At 37.1% G+C, this 13307-nt stretch overlaps 1 protein-coding gene across 1 annotated transcript in view; it reads left to right on the top strand.

The window, feature by feature from the left end:
* Positions 1 to 13307, top strand: part of adam22 (ADAM metallopeptidase domain 22) — a 319406-nt gene that overhangs the window by 242352 nt on the left and 63747 nt on the right. The window contains exon 23 of the mRNA XM_069914278.1: positions 5002 to 5170. Coding sequence (XP_069770379.1) covers positions 5002 to 5170 — 169 coding nt within the window. The remainder of the gene's footprint in view (positions 1 to 5001; positions 5171 to 13307) is intronic.

Here is a 13307-nt window from a genome sequence, read left to right as displayed (position 1 = left end):
TAATTTGGTGAATTTCCCAGCACAAAAACTTGTAGTAGCTGTAGATCAACAAACTGGGCATCATTTCCAACATCAAATTTCATTTGGGCTAATGAGTCTATGTGTGATCTTGTTTACTTCAGGGATTCCTTTATGTTTTCACTTAATGTAATCCCCTTTAAATTAAGTAAATTGGATGTCCTAGAATTCTACAAGGGGAGAACAGTGTTCTTTCTGGGATCTATTTGCCGCATCTATTTGTTGGTTCAGATTCCATGTTTGTTTGAGTTTTTTTTTGTCCCCCTTGCAATTATTTCCTGTCTTTGCCCCCCCCCTTGCATTATTTCCTGTCTTTTTTGCTGCTTTTTACATTTCAAAGAAGCAGAAATGGAAGCTTCAAGATTGTCTCACAGAGAGATGAAAATCTTATTTAAGAGTTTGTAGCCAACTGCTACAAAGAAACACACACACACACACACACACACACACACACACACACACACACACACAGTGGGACAAGTTAAGCTCACTCCTTTATTAGGGATGGAAAGGCTGCTTTTATACTGTTGATTGACTGAGTCAGCCGTATGAATAACAATAGCGGGTGGGAACATGCAATACATACGAATCCCTTTCTTCCCCAGCCTGTTTCTGCTGAGTTGGCTGGGCAGCTTGACCAACGCCATTTTAAGGCTGTTGGTCTGATGCTGCCCCAGCTTCTACCCCCACCGGTTCATTGTCCTGGGAGTCGCTTTAGTGATCTCTGTCTGCACCTGCTGCCACGCAATGTGCCGGCCCAATCTCCGCAATTGTGGGCCGCCACAGGTTCCAAAAACTCAAAAAGAATGAATCCTTTCTCGCATCTTCACCATCAAGTAGTCATTGTACCAATAGTGATTATCATTCCTTTGCCAGCACTTCAAATTCCTTTTTAATGATCTCCAGCACCTGTAGTCTCCACCTACACTAGATGTTATGTTTGTGAAACAGTCTAGACGTGATGCAAGATCTCAACCTGAAACAGATGCAACATAATTTTGAGTTCCTGCAGCAGATTATTTTGTGCTCCATAGATCAGGCCAGGTTTTCCTACACATACAAAGCAATTAACAGCATTGTATTGGTGACCAGAATTGGTAGATGCCAGATAATCCAGTTTTCCGGTTGCTTGAGACTGCATGATGTGTGAATTGAGAACTAATGGCAAGGCACACCAATTTTAAACTTCCATATTTTTTACCCATTTATTTTCCCCAATTTATTTTGCTGGTTGCTTGAATTACAGATAACAGGGATTTTCTCCAGTGCTCTGGTTTTCTCTCTCCAAAAAAAAGTATGAGATTGCAGGTTAATTGAGTGGCATGTTTCAATGGCTGGAATGAGCTTCTAAACTGTTGTAAATACATTTTAATTTTAAATTTAAATCAACAAGAAAAGAGATAAAATGGGAAGGGTACACATGACAGATGACATTGTGGCCACCAAAAGCAACTGTGAATTTCTCCTCTAATAAATTAATTCAAGCCTTCACTGATGATGAGACATATCGGCTGCCCAATTGCTTCATAGTGTAATCAAACATTACTTATGATTTATTCATTTCATTGCTTGAATGGAATTCATTGTCAACCTTGATTGGGCAAGGAAATTGTAATCAGGTGATGTTAATTTAAAGTTTTATGTCATCTTCTATTCTTCATTTTTGCTCAATTGTTCCATTTTCTGTTAACTATTTATCATTTAAACCTTTCAGATTTTACCAATTGCAAAATTCATATTTTGGATAAAATGTAATCAAATGTTTTTAAAAGGGTAGAAACTGTATGGAGGAACCTATTTGCTCCACAGCTATATTTTTAATGTGTTTTCTTCCCAAAGAGAACTAAATAATTTGGTGTAATGCCCAGGTGCACTACTTGCCTAATTTAGATTTTCTGATAACTGATTTCACAAATCTATTGTATTTCAATGAAAAATGTCTGCCTTGTTCACTTGTTTCCTGACATTTAAAGTCATCTTAATCATTCCCTTCTTAATCTTTGAAATCATCGCTCCAAAAGAAGCAAATCCAGTTTCTTTAAGACTTCAACTACAACTATAGAGCAGCTGAAGATCTCAGACCCACCTTTTCCTTTTCCTATCAGAAGACAGAAGTAATACAGGGGAAAATGGTGACATAGCATTGTGGTTACATCACTTGGCGATCAGAGCTCTAAACCATTGAACCACAAATGGGAGTTCAAATCCTACCATGGTAGGATGGCACATCCAGTGTCCTGAATTGAACCCTGTGTGGTGTTTAGATGTTCTCCCTATGACTGCCCAGGCCATCTCCAGGCTTTTATTCCATTTACTCTGATATCCCAAAAGACATGCAGGTTGGGAAGCAATCTGGCTGCTGTAAATTGCCCCGGGCAATAGATGAGTAAAGAAATGATAGGAAAGTGGGGAAAATAAAATGGGATTTGAGTAGGATTTGTGTAAATGTGTTTCCTGACGATTGATGTGGACTCTGGTAAAGGAGTTGTTTCTGTGCTATATGAATGATACTGCTAAACACACTTTACTCTCAAATTATCAGCAAAGGGAAATTAATGTACAATGTAGAGAGCAAATTGGACCATCTATTTAATTCAGATATGAGAAAATATGAAACATAAATTATGAACTTGTCAAGAAGTAGATTATGTTTTTTTTAATGGTATTGGTCTTCCTTCGGTTCGAAGAAGACGCATTATGGTGCAGTTCATCTGTGGACATGAAGGTGACTGCAGTCCCAGTCTGGAAGTGCGGGCACTGGAAGTCTGTTGTTGTAACCACTGTGGCTGCTGCTCTGCGATGCCGTTCACGGCCTTCCACCAGTTTTTGGCAGCGTCTGTCTTTGAAACTGGTGTAGGGTTCATCGCACAGGGCCCACCAACGGGACCTGTCAGCAGCTTCTAGTTCTCTTGGCAGGATGCCACAGTAGTGTAGAGGTTCCTTCACAGTGTCTTTATAGCATTTGCATGGACGACCTCGAGGTCTCCTTCTAGTCTTCAGTTCACTATAGAGCAGCTGGCGAGGCTGCTCTATATGGATTATGTACTGAATTTCAAAATGATTTTTTTGAATTATAATGGTACCATACAGGGCATAAACTCTAGTTACTGCGTTCAATGTATTTAAATATTGCGCCTCTCACATGAATGTATTGATAATTGTTTATATTGGCATTTTATGATTAACAGTCAGATTATGCTACGTACAAGTGATCTCAAATTGACAGTTTAACTCCTGCCATATTTTCCTCATCCCTGGAATCAAATCTGATGCACTGCATGTAATTAGTAGAGTAATAATTGATAAGTGATCAGAAGTCTCTGCAAGATCGAGTTTGGTTTTCTATGTAACATTTTGTACCTCTCCCCTTTGTTAATCCATCAAAATACATTAGTTTCATTCCTTTACGTCCCTGCTACCATACTCATGGGTTTGAGATTTATTCTCTTTCTTTAGTAATCAACACAATACATATATCCTCTTATAATCACATGCTTTTGTGGTCCTAACTTGGGATTCTCTGCTGCTGATCAATGAGTTTTAATATGGGGCCTGATTTCTTTGTGAGGTGGGCAGCAGTTCCAATGGGGAATGCTGCCTGACACTGATGTTCATTCTATTCTCAGAATCATGTAATTGCATGGCAATGTGGAAACTGGAAACATTTTTTTTAAAGTCCATTTAAAAGCTTTCAAAATATCTCACAATATTAGAGACATTTAAATAACAGTGAGCTGTCAGAGGCCATCTGTGTGTGGACTGACATTCTGCTGTTTGAAGTTTAATCATGCATTGAATTCCAGTTTCAAAGATTTTTTCCACCGATTTCAATAGGGCTGAATTTTGGAGGCAGAGTGAGGCATAATAATGCTACACTTTCAGTGCATACAACCTAAGGTAAAAATTCTACTTTATTGTTATTTCTTGAAACAACATAAATTATTTTTCACCAAATTATTCTCTTCCAAGCCTGTTATGAAGATTCAAAAGCTGATTAGTTCCTTACTAAATCCTAATTCTCCAGCTTTTTATATGCTCCATTTCAAAAATAAAATGCTTGAAGTTATTTTATTATATTTGCACTTTGAGGGTGAAACAATTGTATCAGTTCAACAAAGCTGAAGGTGCAGATGGATTACTAGGCATTTCATTTCAAAAATATCTTTGGAGAATTTGGCATTGGTATTTAATTCATAAATGAAAACACTTGTTGATAGAATTGAAGTTCAATTAAACTATATTTCAGAAATGGAGCAGAATTCATCACTGGTAGATTTAGGGGTCCTTGTCAAATAATGATACATTTGTAGTTAAACAGAGAAGTCTGCAGATGCTGAAGAAGTTCAGCAGGTAACACAGCATCCATAGAAAGGAAGTGTGACAAACATTTCAGACCTGAGCTCATCAAGATATGAGCAAAGCGCAGACAGGCGCCTGAACAAAAAGGTGGTGTAAGGAAAGAAAAGGAAGGGACCGGGGAGGAGTACAAGCTAATGGGTAGAAGAGGGGAGAAAAAGCTGGCAAATGATAGGGGAGGTGATAGCTTCCTGACTGGAGAAGGAAGGGAGTGGGAGCTGGAGGAAAGGTGACAGAGGGATAGGGAAAGAGAGAGAGGTTAATGGGAGTGTTTTAACAGAAACTGGAAAAGTAGCCAGATGGAATATTAGGTGTTGTTCCTCCAATTAGCCTCATTTTGGCAGTGCATGAAGTCATGGATAGACATGTCGATGTGGAATTAAAATGGTTGGGCTCTGGGAGGTTCCTGTTATTGCAGCCATCAGAATAAAGGTACTCCACGAAAAATGTGTTTTGCTCCTTGGTTGAAATCTTCCTGCTGTTTTTAATCTTATGTAAGGTGTAATTGACATTTATTGACATTGTGTAGGCTATAATACAAATATGTTATTTAAAAGTGTCAGAGTTTGAAGTGTGTCAATCCCTTTACATTCACTCCTGACATTATTGGTCTCTTGTGTTTTCCAGTGGTGGCCATGTCATTCTCGATGAAGACACAGATTTGGGATATGTGCAAGATGGAACCCCATGTGGACAGGACAGAATGTGTATCAATCACAAGTGCCTGCCCCTGAAAGAATTTAATTTTAGTAGCTGCCCTGGCACTAGTGATGCAAAAAGATGTTCAGGACATGGGGTAGGTCAATAAAGTAGTTCAATCCTTAAATAGTTGGTGGTTCTGCTGAATTCTGAGTAACTTGGCTTTCTGTTAACACTAGTCCAAACATTTAGCCAGTTTTCTCAATGTAGGTATCTGACTGGAGCTTCATAAATGCTACCTACCTCTAGGGAATTGGTTGCTCATGCACCAGTGAATATTTTTTGTATTTTCAGTTTGAACAGGCTAACCATGAGAAGTAGCAACTGACACACACACAAAATTCATGGAGTATTAGAAGTTACAGCATTTAATATCATTACAGATTTCAAAAACTGAACTAATGATTTAAAATACATTCATTAATTTTTAAGATGAAAATGTACACTTTTGGTAAAGTTAAATGATTAGTGAAATTAATGCACAATATTGCTGCTTATGTGATTTTTATCCTGCTGCTGTTGATGTGTTTGCCTTAGGAATGTAATCCTTTACCTTAGAAGATTAGTTTTACCAAATGGGATTTGATTATTCAACTGATATGTTGTTATACTGCAGGCTGTCTATTGACTTGAAGGCCTACAAAACCTAAAGCAACGTTCCATATTCTTGTCATTCTCTTTGTTTGTAAAGTTGTTAAAAATTGTACAGTCATCTTGAATACAAATTTGGTGTGCAGATTGCAACATGGTCACCATTTCTTCATTCGTGATTTATTACAGGATGATCACTCAAGGTACTGTGTGATGACTCTCCTTGCTCTCCTGATATGCGAACGTTTGGTAGTCCAGGAAAATTGCACATAAAACATTGTAATCATAACCTGCGGAGAGGGCAACTTTTATTTAAAATTTAGCAAATTGTTGGCTCTAAATATGATGCTCCTTTTTTTATTATGGGCTTCATTCCTGTTTTTGATTAAGTGTATGATCTGTATACATTTGTTTATTTATTTTGTGTATATAACGCTGATTCTATTTTGGGATATTCAAGAAATTAATTCAAAGAAATGGCCTTGTGGTGAAGGTTAAAGCTGTAGGCATACATAAAATATAAAATATAACATTAGTTTAATCTTTTAACATGTTAATCTAAATGGTGTCCTACTGCCAAAATAATATTACGGAATAAAGGCTTTAATTTTTTTTTTAATGAAGGGCTTTGTTTATAGAACTGACTACAAGTATTATTGAGAATAGATGATAATGAATCAACCCTCTCTTGCTGATCTTGAAAAATACATTCAGAAATAATTGAATTTCCCATTTTGTGGATCGCTGCATTGATTATCGAATAAAGGATTAATTTTCCATAGAATGTGCAAATCTATCACAGGATTGTTTTCACTGAATTTATAAGGCTAATGTAGCAACAGATAAGATGTGCTATGACTCATGGTAAATAACTCCATGTATGACTAACTTATTCTTTCCTTATATATGCGCTAGAAAAGATTTTTAATCATCTTGCTTTTCAAGAGCGATGATTAATTGTACAGAGCATGGACACAGTTTGAAGGAACTAATGTTGATAACTGTGATAAATTGTTTTCAAAAACATTATATTTGTACCAAAATTGTTGTATCAAAGGATGCTGTATTAACAGAACAATTATATTTTAGATCTGACTATTACAAATACATGAGACATTTTTGTACATCCAATGCTTGTGTTTAAATGTAATGATCACATTTCTAGATTTTGTTCATCATCTTCAAAATATTATGATTTAAGATCTGTTTTAAAGACTAGATTTCAAAATTCTGTGCAATCAGAATTAGAAGAACAATGTATTTTACTCAGGGAAGGGGAAAAATGACAATTTGCTAACTTTGAGAGGAGCATGCGGTCGAGACCTTAAAACTCCACTACTAATGTGTGTAGTACCTGTAACCTCACGTTAAGCAAACCTTGTGTGGATAGATATCAGAGGAGCTCAGTCCCTGCTCTCCTCCCTTTTATGTGCATGACCCTGATTTTATTAGTATTTTGAGAGGTCAATTTTTCAGTTTATTTGTAACTTTGTTAAAAATATCAACATAGGGAAACTGGAAACAGTTTCTCTTTGTTGGCACTAAGATTTTCTGTTAACTGTTCTGTTGTTGGTTTTTTCTTTAATGGGCCAGAACTTTAATGGACATTAGTATGACCATTCTTTTAACACCACCAATATCAACTTACAGCCCAGAGTCGACTCAATGATAGCATGCTGCTAAATGATTTTGGCAAATAGAGGGGCGGAAGTAGAGGGGAGGAGCAAAATACTGGTTAGGAGGTGGGTGGTTGGGTTAGGGTAGAGAAAGCTCTGCCCTTGAAGTGGGAGGAAAATAAATTTGAGAGCTGGCTGAACCAAGCTTTCTAATTTTGTTAGCTGTCAAACTGTCAAGAACTTGGAATGTTTATGCATGAATGGGTTTATGTCATATAAAAAGTCCAACTACAGATGGAATACAGGTCTTACTTGCTCTAACTTTCCAGTTACGTAAAGAACACAAACAGAGTATTTCTTAATGGCGCTGACATTAAGAAATATTCACTCTTTTATAAATCAAGTAATTAATTTTTTAAAAATCAAGAACATTAAAAAAATTAAAATTCTTAAAATCATTTAATTCACACAGCAGAAATGAACGAATGCTTGTTCTTCTCCCCAGTAGATGTTTCTACCATTGAAATGAACAGATTATCAGTCCCCGTTCCAGGTATAACTAGTGTCAGGAAAATTTCAGGGTCCAGTGAGTTTGGATCTTTGCTTTTGTGTTAAGCATCCCAACACTTACAAGGGTGAAGGCTGATAGTTGATCACAGATCTGATGGCAGATTCTATCCCTCTCCTAGATATGTGATGAAAACTTAAACCAAACACAGGCCTAACTCAAGCCATTACTGAACAAAATAAATTGTAGACTGTGGGGAAAAAATAATAATTTCTGAGTCTGCAGGAAATTATTCTGATCTTTTCTGCTTTAAATAAGCACATGAGTATAAATACCATTGGACAATTAATTATTTAATATTTTATGTTCATTCTTGTGAATAGATAATCAAGGCATTTTAAGAGATTGTGCACCAAACAATCTAAGATGTGACTATATTTTAAACATAATTTATTTTCCAGCTTTTGTACTGTCTTTTTGCATCACCAGTATTTAGGATTGTTTGACTCCTCCAGATGGTTCATCTCTGCAGCTACAAATTGTGGTATGTAGTTTTGTCACTGTCAAGAGGGAATTCATTGCTATGAAAGTGGAAGAGGGAAGGCCACTTTCAATATCAGAACTGAGACTCAAAGGGATAAATATTAGCTTCAAATTTGAAAATGATTTTCTCAAATATAACTGTCAGGAGTGTCCCATGTAATAGCAATCAGTGAGCTGTAAAGTTGGTAACAATTGGGAAAATATTCGATTGGGAGAATAAATAACTTCAACAACGGAGCTTCCACAATCCTTTGAGGTGAAGTAATCTAAAGATTTGCCACTCTGAAGAAATTTCTTATAATTTTGACCCTTATTTGGAGACAGTGACTTGACTTCTGAACAAGGTGAAACAACTTCCTATCTCCCTATGGAATTTTGTATGTTTCACTGAAGTCTTCTCCGCTTCAAAGAATAGAGACCCTTCCTGTTCAATCACTCCTCCTATGATAGACTACCATTTCAGGAACCAGTTTTGTGATTTTTTTTGCTGATCTCACTCTGTCAAAGATCTATCCTTTTTCAGGTAACAAGACCAAATTTGTTCATGATATTCCATATAATTTTAGTGAGGCATATTCATCTTGTACTCAAATCATCTTACAATAAAGAACAACCTACCCTTTGCCACTCTATTTCCAAGTATCTGCTGCACTGGTTAGCTCTCAGTGAATGAAAATTCCTGAGTGACTTGAACATCTCATACCATTTTAAAGTATGCAGTAAATTTGCCATCATACCCAATCTTGACTATTCGTGACTCCAGTCCTTGAAAATGGGTAAGTTGTGGGTGGAGTGAAGTCTCACAGGGAGAGAAATGAGCAGGAGTTGGGGCTGCTAGCAGCTTTTTCTGTATTTATATCCTCCTCCTTGTTGGAAAAGCTGCACTGGCCTTCCTGTAGACTCCACAATTTAAATAGCTCCCAATTATGTCATCAGAAAGAGACTTAATAACTATTTATGACTTTCAAAAGAGCAGGTTAATATCAGCACAAGTCTGATGGGCATAGACATTTTCACCCAGCTTTTCCTGATAAGTTAAAATTACCCCCAACTCACCTCAGAGAAAAACATCTGAAAAGTGCTTTAGATATTCGGCTGGAGAAACTGTGGGGCTGTACATTTCTCAGGTTCAGAAATGATGTACCAGACAAATGCTGTGCGGGAGTCCCACAAAGCCCAGGGCTTTGTGCAAGGTGAAGTTCTGTTACTAGCTCTCTAGAGCCAGCTGAGAATATCAAATAAACTTAGATGATAGGATTTCACATGAACTGCAGGGATTCAAAATTAATTTCAGGACTGAATAGATAAAAGTGGAGATTCGGGTGAAATAGATTGGAAAGCTCATGGTCATGGTATCAGGATTATAATTGTTCCAGAAAATGTACAAGCTCAGAATTATTTTAATTGGGATGAGCAGAATTTCATGGCACAGGTAACATTTTCTCTCAATTTTGACTTGATCTTGTACTTGAAGTTCTTTCCAGTTTCCGAGTAACAAAGTTAGCCAGTAGATTTTCACGCATTCTTCCATATCTAATGAAATGATTTCTTTTTATTGGTAAGCCAAATCTACAGTTGGCTATCACCAACTGGTAAGTGTATGATAATTTTTTTCATTTTTATTAATAAACCTTATTTCCTTAACAAATTAGACTTGTGCAGATGCAGTAATCACCACCATTTATTCTCACCAATAAAATATAACCAGACATTTTGCTGCTTTTCTTATTATACCAGAAGTTGAATTTACTTACAAGTTCTCACTGCTAAATAATACACTGCAGCATACTAATGAATGAATTTACATAAACTAAACGCACCTGGCTAACAAAGAAAATAAAGAATAAATTTGGATTTTAAATATTTAGCATAACTTGTTAAAAGTAAGTACGGTGTGAACCTCAAAATTAAATATATGCTTCTTATTATAAACAAACACGGATGATTAGAAATTATTTTCTATGACCTTGGATGTATACAGTGAGTAATTTAAAGGTTTTACCCAGATGAGACTCTTCATTGGTTCATTGACAAGATTGATTCAGCTCAAGTAATTTACAACATAATTATTAGAGTAATTTAAAGCCATTTCTCCAAGATAATTTCACATTATGGCAGCCAAAAAGGCATAATGAGTAGTTTAAAATGAAAGGGGGATTCTGATATTTTCATAGATGCCACAACATCTGTTTCTTGGACTGAAGTCTTTGCAGCTCATGAGTTGATGATTTAACTACAACATTGATTTGCAAGGAAATTCAAGACCCTCAACTACTGCTACACAGCCATCAAATACACCCACCGATCTGTCCTGCATTATTTAGTCACCACTTACAAACAAAGCTGAAGTGTGAAGAGCTGGTAGTAAAAGTTGTGCATCACTGAACTGAGGAAACAGATGACATCCTATATGGCTGCCTTGAATCAGAAAACTGATCTGTAGTCAAGGGCTCGGCAAACAACCTTAATGACTATGCCACTGTGGTTGCATTTTATCAGAGAGTGTGTAGAAAACTACGTGCCAAAGAGAACAGTAGGCATGCTCCCCAACCATAAATCATGGCTGAATTGTTATGTTGCTGGAATGTTATGGCCAGGAATGTTGCGAGCAAGACAGGCAGTGTAGTCCTAAAAGAAATCCAAGTATGACCTGTGCAAGGTCATCAGGAATGCCAAAAGGCAGAATCAGTCTAAATGAGCTCTAGACAGACCTCATGGACAGCAGGCACTTGTGACAGGGCATGCATACCATCATGGACTATAAAGAAAAACCAAGCAGAAGAGCAGACAACAATGCATTCTCCCCTCTTCCCCAGTTAAGCTTTATGCATTCTGTATTCCCTTCAGGCAGTGGTACGTACCTTTTTGACCTTGGGCACAACTGTGCCCACAGTGAGACCAAATAGCTAGTTATAGATTTCCAGAAGAGGGGCGGAGTTCTCTCCCTCATTCATATCAAAGGTGCTGCGATGGAAATAGTGCACGGGCTTATGTTCCTATGTGCGCCATCTCCAGTGACTTGCCTGGTTCACCCACATCAATACAATGACCAGGAAAATGAACCAACACCTTGAATTCTTCAGAAACCTAAGGAAATTTGGCATGTTACGTGGATTCCTTAACAACGACTAAAGACATACTATTGAAAAATTCCTGTCAGGCTGTATCACTGGTACAGGAACTGATCTGGCCAAGAACAGAAAAAAAATGAGTGTTGTGAATGCAGCTCAGGCCATCACACATATTTCCATCACCTCTATCTATAACTCCTGCTGCTTTGGAAATGCAGCCAACATATTAGAAGATTCATCCCACCCTGGCCACACTCTCTTCACCTTCCTCCTGTTGGGAAGAAGATTTGTGAGTCTGAGATCAAACACCAACACATACAGGAACAGTTTCTTTTCTGCTGTTATCAGACCTACATCTACCTCACAATAATAAAACCTTATTGCCTTTGGTGAATATCAATTGATCTCTGTCTGCAATTCTGCTCTTTTTTTTACTGAGGCTTACTTCCTGCACAACGTATGAGATGTCTAACTGCTTGCAAACCCACCTCTATCACTGCAATTTGATGCATGTGGAAATAAATCTGAATTTGAACTTAAAAGTCAGAATCAGAACTTATTGTCATGAACATGTATCACAAAATTTGTTGCTTTGTGACAGCGTTATTGTGCATTACAGGTGCACTCCATTAATGGAGTGAAAACTAATGCCAATGTTTGTGCTGGTTCAGTTCACAAATCTCTGTAGCCTTTTCCTGTCCTGTGCAATGGCACCCCCATACCAGACAGTGATACAACCAATCAGAATGCTCTCCACGGTACACCTTAATAAATGTGGAAGAGTCTTTAGTGACATACAAAATCTCCTCAAACTCCTAACAAAATATAGCTACTACATATCAATCATCAAATCATCTTTGTGATTGTATTGCATGAAGACCCCAGGATAGATCTTCAGAGATGTCGACACCCAGGAACTTAAAATTCTTTACTCTTTCTACTGCTGATCCTATAATAAGACTGGTTTGTGCTGGGGAGGCAGGGTGGAAGATAACAATATCAGTCTTAATAGCCGAGAGAAACACAAAACCTGCACATGCTGGAATCTTGAGCAGATACAGAATTGTTGGAGGAACTCAGCAGATCAAACAGTATCCATGGGGACCAATAGTCAGTTGACTGACCATTATCTGCCCATGGATGTTGTCTGACTTGCTGATTTCCTTGCTTATTCTTTGCATATTCATTAAACCTAACTTGGAGAAGATTCTTATTCCTATCATCCATTGAATTTACTACTGACAAAAGTGATCAGGATTGGATTCATTATTGAATGTGGTCTTTTCAATGTCAATATATTTTTTCTCTGGATACACAGATATCATGCTAGGCATGTTCATAACAAAAATATGCAAGAGTGTGGAATGTTGATTAAAGTTAATGAAGTAGAAGCTCAATGTCATACACAGCCAAATTGCTATCCCCTAAGGTATTTAATCCAGTACTTTAGGAGTAATTACATAAATTATTAGCACTTCTTCAAGAATTGACTTACCAGCAGGAACCAGAGATAACTCACTATATTAAAGCTAGTGAAGCAATCTTATTATTCAATAGATTCACACATTGAAGGGCAATTGTTTGAAGCTTTTCAGTGACTTCAGTGAAAGCATGAAGAGCACTGTCTGGATTTTTGTATCAGCAGGTCTAATACTAATATTTTGCTGAATTGTGCACAGCTCTGAGGAGCTGGCATTACCAGACTTTTGTCATGTGAAATAAGCTCTATTTAGACATCTATATGCATATAGAAAATGTGTGGGTCTGCAATTCCAATAAAGCATGTTTAGTCTAACTCCATTTACCCACCTTTGACAAATCTTGTCTTTTTGCATAACCTATAAATCATTAAGCTTTCTAATGCTTTTATCCCAGAGGAATTTGCAGAAGCCATATTTACTTGCC

This window comes from Narcine bancroftii, chromosome 1 (genome assembly GCF_036971445.1).
Source record: "Narcine bancroftii isolate sNarBan1 chromosome 1, sNarBan1.hap1, whole genome shotgun sequence".
NCBI lineage: Eukaryota > Metazoa > Chordata > Chondrichthyes > Torpediniformes > Narcinidae > Narcine > Narcine bancroftii.
The sequence above is the reverse complement of the archived record's forward strand: the minus strand, read 5'-3'. Positions and strand labels throughout refer to the sequence as shown.